This window comes from Chionomys nivalis, chromosome 5, assembly GCF_950005125.1.
Source record: "Chionomys nivalis chromosome 5, mChiNiv1.1, whole genome shotgun sequence".
NCBI lineage: Eukaryota > Metazoa > Chordata > Mammalia > Rodentia > Cricetidae > Chionomys > Chionomys nivalis.
This window is the reverse complement of record NC_080090.1, coordinates 69,433,576-69,447,069: the sequence shown is the minus strand read 5'-3', so window position 1 is coordinate 69,447,069 and position 13,494 is coordinate 69,433,576. Positions and strand designations below refer to the sequence as shown.

At 38.1% G+C, this 13,494-nt stretch overlaps 1 protein-coding gene across 5 annotated transcripts in view; it reads right to left on the bottom strand.

The window, feature by feature from the left end:
* Nucleotides 1–13,494, bottom strand: part of Swt1 (SWT1 RNA endoribonuclease homolog) — an 80,898-nt gene that overhangs the window by 55,172 nt on the left and 12,232 nt on the right. For all 5 annotated transcript variants that reach the window (XM_057770581.1, XM_057770586.1, XM_057770585.1 and 2 more), the window contains 3 exons: nucleotides 8,039–8,119; nucleotides 3,948–4,006; nucleotides 1,860–2,571 (listed from right to left, as the gene is read on the bottom strand). In XM_057770581.1, coding sequence (XP_057626564.1) covers nucleotides 1,860–2,571; nucleotides 3,948–4,006; nucleotides 8,039–8,119 — 852 coding nt within the window. The remainder of the gene's footprint in view (nucleotides 1–1,859; nucleotides 2,572–3,947; nucleotides 4,007–8,038; nucleotides 8,120–13,494) is intronic.

Sequence of the window (13,494 nt, the reverse complement as noted above, 5' to 3'; positions counted from 1 at the left end):
ACTGATACTAATCCTGCCCCCAACAAAAAATAAAAATATGGGGGCTGGAGAGATGGCTCAGCTGTTAAGAGCACTGCCTGCTCTTCCAAAGGTCCTGAGTTCAATTCCCAGCAACCACATGGTGGCTCACAATCATCTGTAATGAGGTCTGGTGCCCTCTTCTGGCCAGCGGGCATACACACAGACAGAATATTGTACACATAATAAATAAATAAATTTAAAAAAAAATAAAAAAAATAAAAATATGTATTTATGTTTGTGTGTGTAAGTCAGAGGACAACTTGGCAGAGTCAGCTCTCTCCTTCCTCCGTATGGGTCCCAAGAATCAAAACAAAGTCATCAGGCTTGGTGGCAAGTTGCCTTCATCCACTGAGCCATCTTGCCCCACCATATTGACAAAGAAAAATGTTTCCAAACATTAATAAACACCCTGAGAGATAAAACTGCCCCGTATGAGAAATCACCTCTAGAAAAGGCCTGCTCTCCCAAGTCATAAAAAGTGAGTCACACTCCTTAGGGCTTTCAGTCATTAAATATTCTTCTTTCAGTAACAGAATTATATGCTAACATAAAGATAAATAAGCAGGTTTTCAGTGGCAGAAAAATTTTATTTAGAAACCACTGAATTCCTTCACAGCCCTTTCACTAAAACCAAGCGCAGAAGTAATTGAGCCATTTCTAAAAGTGACCTGATCAGAAAAACAAAACAAAACAAAGAAATTTGAGGACTGTATAACAGCTAAGAAGGCCAAAAACCAGAGTTGCATTACATGTAGTGAGAGCACCAGAAATCTGTTTTATTGTCTGTCTTCTAATAGAGAATGAAAAAAAAAACCTTTCCATAAACTCCAACTCTGTGCCAGCACTTTAATATTTTATGACAAAATCTCCCTCTTACTTTAAATATAATTAAAATTTCTTTAAGGTTTTCTTAAGCTAAAAAGTGGCAAGGAAGATAGCTAAAATAATCAGAACTGCTTGTAACTAGATATTCTAATATCTATGTTATCTTCTTTAGGCTGGTTCTACTTGACATCACATCACTTCCAGAGAGGTCAATGAATCTATCACCTAGTATAGGAAATTCATATTATCTTTGAAATTTCCTAAGCCTATTACAAATAGAAATATTAGTGGGCACTGAATTAATGCTACACCTTACTATACTATGCTTTATTAAATACACTGAATGTGGATAACAAAGTGACTCTGAATGGAAAAACACGATGATCTTGCTTCCCCGATTACCTCTCAGTGTCTCTCTTCCACCTACAAGATACAAAATGAAACGCTAGACTTTCCTATGAGAGTCTTAGTTACTGTTCTATTGTTAGGAAACAACACCATGACGAAGGCAACTCTTATAAAAGGTGCAAAGGTGACCTATAGTTCATTACAATATTATAAACCACTAGAAAAGATTTAAGATTCTAATTTAAGATATGATATGTAACACATAAAGTTGTATGTATGTAGAACCGCATATAACAAGTACACACAGAAAAGCCAGTGCTATGTAAATAAGCTAAAAATCCACACTAAAGTAACATAAAACTGCAACTCTGTGCAGTAAGTTGGAAGTTGAGGCCCGGCAGTAGTGACACACGCCTTTAATCCCAGTGCATGTGAAACAGGGGCAGGTCAATCTCTGTGAGTTCGAGGCTAGCCTGTTCTACAGAACGAGTTTCAGGACAGGCTCCAAAGTCACACAGAGAAACCTGTCTTAAAAAAACAAAAATAAAAACAAGACATGGATACAGTATCTACATGACTAAATCTGAATCAGCACTCTATGATTATCATCAATAACAGAAGCAACTAAAACTTGAACATTCCAAATACTTTAATTTATACATTACCTGGGTACGGTTTTCCTTAGAATCTGAACTATTAACTTCTGGGCGCTCATGAAGGTCTTTTCTTTCCCCCTCACAGACAGTCTGCTTACATGTGGAAGCTGAAAACAAGTTTTCAGCTTTGTGCCTGGTCAAATCCAATGATGTCTGGGAACTTTCCAAGCACTCCTTTTTTTCCTGCTTATTCTTTGACTTTCTAGAATCTACACTGAAGACGTTTCCTTTTACAAGCTTCTGGATGGTGCCAGAGGGCTTTTTGGGAATTTTGAAGCTGATCTTCTTCCTTCCAGAGTCAAACGGTTCCTTGATTATATTGTTGAAATTATAATTCTGAGGAAGCTGATTTTTCTTATATTTCTCTAATTCTTCAGGACTGTCTCTGAGTTTACTGTTCTTTTCTTTCTTGAATTCTTTCATATTCTCCTGAATAAGTGAATGAGGCCAATTCTTTTCCTTTGTCCAGCCTTCAGATTTAGATTTCGTATCTTTGGTAATTTTAATGCTGTGATGTTTTTTTATTTCATAATCAAGCTTACTTCCAATATCTGTCAATTTACTATCTTTAAGTTTAGTATCTTTAGTTCCATTTGATGAACAACTCTGTGAAGGAACTTGATTGTCATTTGAATATGATGTTACTTGGAGTTTAGTAGGTCCTTCAGTTGAAGAACTGAATTTTGGTCTCTTTCTGGGCGTGTCAACTTCTACATTCGATCTATAAAGCAGCACAGAAATGTGTTGTATTTGCTTACATACTGTTGAAATGTGTCATTATGTTAAGAGTTAATTGGGCTGGTTCTACACTTAAAAATAAAAAAACAGGGCTGGAGAGATGGCTCAGTGCTTAGGAGTTCATACCACTCATGCAAAGGGCCTGCGTTTCATTCCCAGCACCCACACTAGGTAGCTCACAATTGTCTGTAACTTAATGTACACATTACTCTTTTTATATTTATCTCCATTATTAACAAGAAACTCCTTAACTATAAAACTCTTTGAAGTTTTTATCCAAAGAATAAAGAAATTAAAGAAAAATAATTTCCTTCTCTCCATCATTCTTCACATTCGTTAGTTGTATTCACATGAAGGCTAATTAACATAATTTTAGAGCCTTGTCTATAATTTAGTAAATTACATGTTCTTTCACAGGTAATCTATAAAAGTAATCTATAAATAATTTCTAAGAAAACTTTACAAGTTCTCTACAAGCACATAAAATGAAGTCATGTATCTTATTATAATTATGTATCGAAACCAGTTCCCTGGAGTTAATAATAATTCATACTGAGTCTGAGTGCATTTATACAACAGTTTTGATAAATTTTTCTAATTTCACTCAACTTTTTCTTTTTATTTACTTTTTTATTTTTGGTTTTTCAAGACAGGGTTTCTCTGTGTAGTCCTGGAACTCACTCTGTAGACCAGGCTGGCCTCACACTCCGCCTCCTGAGTGGTGAGATTATAGGTATGTTACAACCACTGCCTGGCTTTTTGCTTTATTTCCTCAACTTTTTTCTTAAACTTCTAGTAATCTATGATATTACCAGAAATATCTGCATGCAAAACAATACTAAACAAAGTAAATAAAAAGTTTACCAAATTTAAACATTTAGTCTTGGGCCAACAAGGTGGCTCAGTGGGTAAAGGTATTTGCCACCACTAAGCCTGACAACTTGAGTTCAATCCCTGGATAAATAATGGCTAAAGAAAACCTACTCATAGAAGTTGTTCTCTGATCGCCACATACATATCAAAGCACATATGTACTCCCCAGCATAAAATAAATATAAAAGTAATTAAAATTTAGATAAACAAATATTTAGTCCAGATGTTTATCATGGTGCCTCAAGATAAGGGAAGAGGATCATGAAGATCTAACCTAGGCTACATGACAAACTCCAGGCCAGCCTGTTCTACATGGTAACAACCTGTCCCAGAATCCCAAGGGTAGGGATATAACCCAATGACAGAGTGCTTGCCTAGCACATACAAGATACTGGGGTTCGAGTCCAAGTAATGGGAAAAAAAATCTTTTAGTGTCATTAATTCTGAGTTAAACTGTAAAAGATGTGAATAAAAGAGAGAATTTACCTTTTCAAATCTTGTTTTCTGTTTGTATTATAGTATACAATGTCTGTATCATCTGATTTCTGAAATTTAAAAAAATTTATTTAGAAAATATAAACTGTGTACTGTTGTTACAGTTACAGGGAAGAAGAATGGGAAACGTCTGTGTTCATCAACAAGCTGTCATAATAGTTTACTTAATCTTTCTAATCATCTTTGGCCAGACATTATCATCTTTATTTTATAAACAAAGCACACAAAGCTTACAGAGTTTGGCATCTTTCTGATCATCACAGTGGAAGTAGGTGGCACTATCATGATCCAAAATACATCTGTCTGACTCAATTCCACTGTCTCATATATGTACTCTGAGGATCCAGACACAAAAAGATAAAGGAGACATAAAGAATATGTATAAAGGAGTCTTATATAACTAAATGTCAAAGTAAAATACAGTCAGTATATGCTAAGATTTCAAAACACCATCACTAAATGGTGAAAGATACTCGTGAGAAAAGATAAACAGAACATATGTGAAAGATTGAAAGCAGTAAGTGAAAAGAATTCAGCAGAAAAAAATAAATTAACTGAGCTAGAGGGAGAGTGATTTTGTCACAGAGCAACGAGAGGGAAAGGGCAGTGAGGAGAGGATGAATTAAATAGCTAAGATTAGACCAAATCTAATTTGGCAGAGAACAAAGAAGAAGATTGGGGGGCTGGTAGTGTGTATACTCAGCATGTGTAAGGTCTTGGGTCTAATCCCCTGCACTAGAACACTGATATAAAAAACCAATAAACTGCCAACAAAATCTTCTAGTAATGGAGTATACAGAGTCCAAACTGGCCATCTTCTCCAGCCAGGCAGGCTCCTAGCAGGACTGGAAGGTCTATCCAGCTACATCCAGCTACAAAACCTCCAGTCTACAATTTGTCCTGCCTGCGAGATGTGTTAGGGTAATGGTGTTGCAGAACTTGTGAGAGTGGCCAACACATGACTGGTCCAACTTGTCACCCATATGAGAGAGAGCCTACAGCCTAGCCGGGGGTGGTGGTGCACGCCTTTAATCCCAGCACTCGGGAGGCAGAGGCAGGTGGATCTCTTGAGTTCGAGACCAGCCTGGTCTACAAGAGCTAGTTCCAGGACAGGCTCCAAAACCACAGAGAAACCCTGTCTCGAAAAACCAAAAAAAAAAAAAAAAAGCCTACAGCCTATGCCTGGCACTGCCTGGAAGGCCAGGAACCAGAGGCAGGACAGCCCAGAGACCCGGAAAAGAACCAAATACAACAAGCAAAGAAAAAAAAAGTCAATAAAATGATTTCTAAGGATATTCTGCTATACTCATAGAACAGTGCCTAGCCCAACTGTCATTAGAGGGACATTATTCAGCAACTGATGCAGACACCCACAGTCAAACACTAGGTGGAGCCAAGGCAAACCTGCAAAAACCAAAAAAAAAAAGGGGAGGGGGCGGCTAAGTCAGAGGACACCAGGAGAACAAGGCCCACAGAACCAACTAAGCAGGACTCAGGAGTTCACAGAAACTGAAGTAACAAACACAGACCCTGTATGGGTCTGAGCTAGATTTTCTGCATATACCATATGGCTGCGTAGCTAAGTATTCTAGTGGGATTCCCAACAATGTGAGTAGGGTGATATCTCTGATACTTTCGCCTGTGCTTGGGACCCTTTTCCTCCAACTGGGTTGCCATGTCCAGCTGTGATACAAGGGTTTGTGCTCAGTCTTACTGTATCTTATTAAGCCATGTTTGATGGATATCTGTAGGAGGCCTGTTTTTCTTTACTTTTTAAGGGAAACTGAAGAGGAGTTGATCTGGGGGAGAGTGACTAGGAGGAGTGGAGGAAGAAACTGTAGTGGGGCTGCAATGTATGAGAGAAGAATAAAAGTTAAAAAAATATCATTTTAATCTTTTGTAATATATCTTTACTCTTTTCTTTCTTTCTTTGGAAATGGGAATCTCATTCTATACCCCAGGCTGAACTAGAACTGTATAACCGAGGCTAACCTCAAATTTGCAGAAATCTTCCTGGCCTTTAGCTTCCTGAGTGCTGATATTCAAGTGTTACCTAGACTGTGGAGGTGAAGACAAGTGAATTCTGGGAGCTCACTGGCCAAACAGCCTAGTCAAATCAGTAAGCTCCCGGTTTAGTCAAATACTGCTTCCAATATAAGATAAGAATGACTAAGGAACACATTCAATACTGGCTTCTTGCCTCCATGCAACATGTACACACAACCATATGAACACACACAGACACACGTATACCAAGACACAAAATTATCCATCCCTGTGTGTAAAAAAGAAAAAAAAAATTTTTTTTTTTTTTTTTTTTGGTTTTTCGAGACAGGGTTTCTCTGTAGCTTTGGAGCCTGTCCTGGAACTAGCTCTTGTAGACCAGGCTGGCCTTGAACTCCCAGAGATCCGCCTGCCTCTGCCTCCCGAGTGCTGGGATTAAAGGCGTGCGCCACCACCGCCCAGCAAGAAAAAAAATATTAAAACACAATTCTGTATACCCAGAACTTTAACTACTCCTCCTTTATCCACCACTTCATCGCAGTATCACTGAGACCAATACTTCATGAGTCACCCATAAACTAGCTTCATGTGTTTAATTGGCTGTTGTTTTAACCATCAGTGAAAGAACAGACAGAACTCTAGATTTGGCTCTGTTGCAGCATATAATTTTATATTAATGAAAAAATTATTTGATTTTGCATATCTAAATTTCTTATCTCAATTTCTAAATCTGGGAGTGTAAGCAATGTATCTGTTTCAATTACTTCGAAAGGAGAATGTAAGCCAAGCCTGGTGGTACGTGCCTATAATTTTTGCATTTAAGAAGCAGGAAGACTGCAAGTTCCAAGGTTCCAAATCTGCTTGATCTATGAGCTACATAATAAGACCTTGTCTCAATAAATAAATAAACTATAAAAATAAATATGACAGTACATATAAGAAGACAAACTCTCTAAATTTATTTTTATGTTCCCTAATGCTATGTAATAGGGTCTACCAACATAAGAAATAAAACCTGCTGTGGTGGTGGTGATACACACTTTTAATCCCAGCACTCAGGAGAAGCAGGGTGAGATGAGGCCAGTCTGGTTTATGTTATCAAGCTCCAGGAGAGCCAAGGCTACAAAACGAAAACCTGTCTCAAAAAAAATAAAAACCTGAAAAATTATTTTTGGCAAATAAAAGGAAAAACAAAACACTGGTTGGCTTTCACAATCTAAGCATAACAGAAAAAAGTTACAGAAAAATACAGAGAGAAGTTTTATATAATAGACCCTCTAACTATACGTTAAAATTTTACTATGTTGGGGCTAGAGAGATGGTTCAGTGGTTAAAAGCACTAGGTTGCTCTTCCAGAGGACCTGAGTTCAATTCCCAGCAACAACATGGTGCCTCACAACCATCTGTAATGAGATCTAGTGCCCTCTTCTGGCCCGCAGGCACACACACAGAACACTGTATAGATGATAAATAAATCGAAAAACAAAACAAACTTTACCATGTCTACGTACACTGAGAGATGGTTCAGTGGTTAAAAGCACTAGGTTGCTCTTCCAGAGGACCTGAGTTCAATTCCCAGCAACAACATGGTGCCTCACAACCATCTGTAATGAGATCTAGTGCCCTCTTCTGGCCCGCAGGCACACACACAGAACACTGTATAGATGATAAATAAATCGAAAAACAAAACAAACTTTACCATGTCTACGTACACTGAGGATCACATGCCTATAGCTTCAACTACTTGGAAGAGTAAAGCAGGACTGAGTCATCTAATAGTTCAAGGCCAGCCTCAGCAATATAGTCAGAGTCAAATTAGAGAGAGAGACAGACAGACAGACAGACAGACAGACAAACAAGCCGGGCGGTGGTGGCACACACCTTTAATTCCAGCACTCAGGAGGCAGGAGGCAGGAGGCAGGCAGGTCTCTCTGTGAGTTCGAGGCCAAACAGTGAGTTCCAGGGCAGACTCCAAAGCTACAGAGAAACCCTGTCTCAAAAATTCAAAAACAAACAAAAAATAATTAAAAACTTCAAGATAAATAATATTTATTGAGCTATGGTATTTAAACACTTACCAGTTTTCTCTTCTTGGCTGAAATAGGTTTAATACAGTGTGCTGAACTAGTAGAGCCTGCTGAGATTTCTCCCTCCTTGTCCTAAACGTCATTCAGGAGGGGAAAAAAAACAACGGAAAAGCGCAAAATAAAGCATAATTTATTCACTATTATAAATTGACATTCTCATTTAAAAATAATCTCTGAGGACATTTAGAGACACAAATTTAGTAGGAAGGGAGCTCAATAGAGACTCCATATATTCAGTCCATAAAATAAAGCCAGATGTCCCACTTTTCAGTGGATCTTGAACTCAAAAGGCTGAAGGCTGAAAGCAATATTGTTTGAAGTATCAACTATGTACCAAAGATGTATCAATGAGGCGAGTCTTTAAATAAATAAATAAATAAATACTGTTCTTGCCTCCATAAAAGTTACAATCTAGTGCAGAAATTTACAAATAAACAACTAATATGTTTAGAATGTCAGATGATGTAAAGAGACAATCTCAATACTGAACATCATGCCCCAAATACAAGGGCACCCACATATGTAAAAGAAACACTTCTAAAACTTATATGACACATTAAACCCCACACACTAATAGTGGAAGACTTCAACACCCCACTCTCACCACTGGACAGGTCTGTCAGACAGAAAAATAACAGAGAAATAAGGGAACTAATAGATGTTATGACTTAAATGGACTAAACCGACATCTATAGAACATTCTATCCAAACATAAAAGATATATCTTCTCAGCAGCTCAAGGAACCTTCTCAAAAATTGACCACATACTCGGTAACAAAACAAACCTCAACACATACTACAAAAAAAAAAAAAAAAAAAAAAAAAAAAAAAAAACCTTGGAATAACCCCATGTATCTTATCAAATCACCATGGCTTAAAATTAGAATTCAACAGCAAAACTAAATCCAGAAAGCCCACAAACACGTGGAAATTAAATAATGCTCACCTGAAGCATCAATGGGTCAAAAAAGAAATAAAGGGAGAAATTAAAGACTTCCTAAAATTCAATGAAAAGGACCATACAACATACCCAAATTTATGGAACACAATGAAAGCAGTGTTAAGAAGAAAGTTCATAGCACTAAATGCCTACATAACGAGGCTGGAACAATCCCACACTAGTGAGTTAACAGAACACCTAAAAACTCTAAAACAAAAAGAAGCAAACTCACTCAAGAAAACCACACAGCAGGAAATAATCAAATTGAGAGCTGAAAGCAACAAAATAAGCAAACCTTTATCCAAACTAATCAAAAGGGAGAGAGAGTATCTAAATTAACAAAATCAGAAATAAAAAGGGGACATAACAACAGACAAGGAAGAAATCCAGAGAATCATTAGGTCGTATTTCAAAAGCCTATACTCCACAAAATTGGAAAACTTAAAGGAAATGTCTTGGAGAGAGTCAGGATACAAAGCTTTTTCGGCATCTAGGAAGAAGGCAAGGTTGTCCACTTTCTCCATATCTATTAAATATAGTTGTTGAGGTCCTAGCTAGAGCAATAAGACACCAAAAGGAGATCAAGGGGATACAAATCTGAAAAGAGGAGGTCAAACTCTCGTTATTTGCAGAAATGATAGTTTACATATACGACTCCAAAAAATTCTACCAAGGAGCTGGGGGGTGGTGGTGCACACCTTTAATCCCAGCACTCGGGAGGCAGAGGCAGGCGGATCTCTGTGAGTTCAAGGCCAGCCTGGTCTACAGAGCTAGTTCCAGGACAGGCTCCAAAGCTACAAAGAAACCCTGTCTCGAAAAACAAAAACAAAACAAAACAAAAACAAACAAAAAAAATTCTACCAAGGAACTTCTACAACTCATAAACACTTTCAGTAATGTAGCAGGATACAAGATTAACTCAAAAAAATCAGTAGCCCTCCTGTACACAGATAATAAATGGGCTAAGAAAGAGATCAGAGAAACAACACCTTTCACAAGAGCCACACATAGCATAAAATATCTCAGAGTAACTCTAACCAAACAAGTGGGAGACTTGTATGACAAGAACTTTAAATATTTGAAGAAAGAAATTAAAGACACCAGAAAATGGAAAGATCTTGCACGTTTGTGGGTAGATAGAATTAACATAGTGAAAATGGCAATCTTACCAAAAGCAACCTACAGATTCAATGCAATAAAATCCCAGCAAAATTCTTCACAGACCTCGAAAGAATACTCAACTTCTTAAGGAAAAGCAAAAAACCCAGGATAGTCAAAACAATCCTGTACAATAAAGGAACTTCTAGAGGCATCACATTTCCTGACTTCAAACTCTACTACAGAGCTACAGTACTGAAAACAGCCTGGTCTTGGCATAAGAACAGACAGGAGGACCAGCGGAACCGAATCAAAGACCCGGATATTAATCCACCTACCTAAGAACACCTGATTTTTGATAAAGAAGCAAAAAAATATGAAATGGAAAAAACAAAGCATATTCAAAAAATGATGCTGGCATAACTGGATATCAACATGTAGAAGAATAAAAATAGATCCATATCTATCACCATGCACAAAACTCATCCAAATGGATCAAAGACCTCAACATAAAGCCAGCCACATTAAACCTCATAGAAGAGAAAATGGGAAGTACATTTTAACATATTGGCACAGGAGACCACTTCCTAAATATAACTCCAGTAGCACAGACACTGAGAGAAACAATTAATAAATGGGACCTCCTGAAACTGAAAAGCTTCTGTAAAGCAAAGGACATGATCAACAAGACAAAACAGCAGCCTACAGAATGGGAAAAGATCTTCACTAACCCCACATCGGACCAGAGGTCTGATCTCCAAAATATACATAGAACTCAAGAAATTGGTCATCAAAGGAACACATAGTCCATTAAAAAAAATGGAGTACAGATCTAAACAGAGAACTCTCAACAGAAATGAGAACTCTAAAATGGCTGAAAGACACTTAAGGAAATGTTCAACATCCTTAGTCATCAGAGAAATGCAAGTCAAAAGAACTCTGAGATTCCATCTTACACCTGTAAGAATACCCAAAATCAAAACACTGATAACAAGTTATGCTGGAGAGATTGTGGGGTAAAGGGAACACTCCTGCATTGCTGGTGAGATTGCAAACTGGTACAGCCCCTTTGGATATCAGTATGGAGATTTCTCAGAAAATTAGGAAACAACCTTCCTCAAGACCCAACAATAACACTTTCGGGTATAAACCCAAAGGATACTCAATTGTACCAAAAGGACATGTGCTCAACTGTTTATACCAGCATTGTTTGTCATAGCCAGAACCTAGAAACAACCTAAATGCCCCTCGACCGAAGAATGGATAAGGGAAATGTGGTAAATTTACACAAAGGAGCAATACACAGCAGAAAAAAATAACGACATCTTGAAATTTGCAGGCAAATGGATGGATCTAGAAAATATCATATTAAGTGAGGTAACTCAGACCCAGAAAGACAAATATTATATGTACTCACTCATAAGTGGCTTTTAGACATAAAGTCAAGAAAACCAGCCTACAATTTAGAATCCCAGAGAACCTAGACAACAATGAGGACCCTAAGAAAGACATACGTGGATCTAATTTACATGGAAAGTAGAAAAAGACAAGATCTCCTGAGTAAATTGGGAGCATGGAGACCATGGGAGAGGGTTGAAGGGGAGGGGAGAGGTGAGGAGGGAAGAAGAGAAAAATGTATAGCTCAATAAAATCAATAATAAAAAAAAAGAGTGTCAGGATGCTTTGGATGAAAGAAAACAGACAAATAAAGTGGACAAGAAAGGTGAAGTGGTATTAAGTAGGAAGATCTGCAGTTTTAAATGTGTTCATACAAGTACCATTGATAAACTAACTGCTGAATAGAAACCTAAATAAAGAAACAAGGGCTGGGTATGCAGCATGCATAAGGCCACGTGTTTAATCTTCAGCACTATAAATACCATGCACAGTGGCACACATATGCAATCCAAGTACTCAGGAGTTGGAAACAGGATGACCAGATACTCATTCCTAGTCCCCCAGAATTTGAGGCCGGCCTGGATACTTAAGACCCTATCAAAAATAAAAAGAAACGTAGCTGGAGAGATGGCTCAGAGTTTCAGAATACATACTGCTCTTACAGTGGACTCATTTGGTTCCAGACACCCATGTCAGGCAATTCACAATCTGCAAATAACTTAGTCTTAGGGGATCTGAAGCCCTCTTCTGGATTCCTCAGCACCTGCATGTACATGTTCAGATATACACATAGGTACACACTTACACACATAATTTCAAAAGATCATTTTTAAAAATGAAACAGTGTATTTTCAATTTAAAGGGAATGACTGACTGACAAGTGAGAAACCCCAGAGACAGAAATGCTCCTAAGAGGCTGGAACAAAGACACCATTAAGAAGAAAGTAATGTTAAGATGAAATGGGGAAAGTGAATAGCCTTCCCAGTCCCAACAAGAGGCTGTTAACATGGAAAACCACAAGAAAGTACAGAGCAGAGAAGTGACACAATCTGATTTATAGTGTAATAGGACCACATTCGTCACTGTGTTAAAAATAAACCATGAGGGAGGCAAAGGCAGAGACAGGGAAGGATCTAGAAATCAATGGAATAACTAAGGAAAACAAGTTCTTTGCTTAGATCATGGTAACAGCAAGGGGGAAATAGTGAGACTCTGAATATGTTAAAAAGGGAAGCAGACAGAAATCACTTATAGACTGGCTGCAGGTACAGGCTAACTACCAAGTTTCAGCCTAAACTGAAAAAATGAAACTCTAGTTCATTAAATTAGGAAAAGTGAGCTTAGGTCTTGAAAGGTTATAGCTTAAGAAAATGAGTAAGACGCTGGGCGATGGTGGCGCACGCCTTTAATCCCAGCACTTGGGAGGCAGAGGCAGGCGGATCTCTGTGAGTTCGAGACCAGCCTGGTCTACAGAGCTAGTTCCAAGACAGGCTCCAAAGCCACAGAGAAACCATGTCTCGAAAAACCAAAAAAAAAAAAAAAAAAAAAAAGAAAATGAGTAAGAAAGCTGGGTGTAGTGGCATACCCCTTTAATCAGAAGAAGCAGGTAGATCTCTTGGGGTTCAAGGTCAGCCTGATCTACAGAGTAAGTTCCAGGACAGCCAGGGTGGTAAGTAGAGACACCTTGTCTCAAAAAACTACAAAGAGGAGAGCAAGGGAGGGGGAGGGGTAGAGAGGGAGGGAAGGGAAAAGGGAAGGGAAGGGAAAAGGGAAGGGAAAAGGGAAGGGAAGGGAAGGAAGGAGAGAACAGGGATAAGAGCTGATGTAGTGACACATGCCTATAACGCCAGCTCTTAGGAAGACTAAGACAGGAGGAGGATAAGTCTGAATCTAGACTGTGCTACATTAATAAGGCCTTCAAGAAAAAAAATACATGGTGGAACAAGCAAAAGAAATATGAGAAACAGTCACCAAGAAATAAGGAAAATTAACAAAGCAAAGTACCCCAGA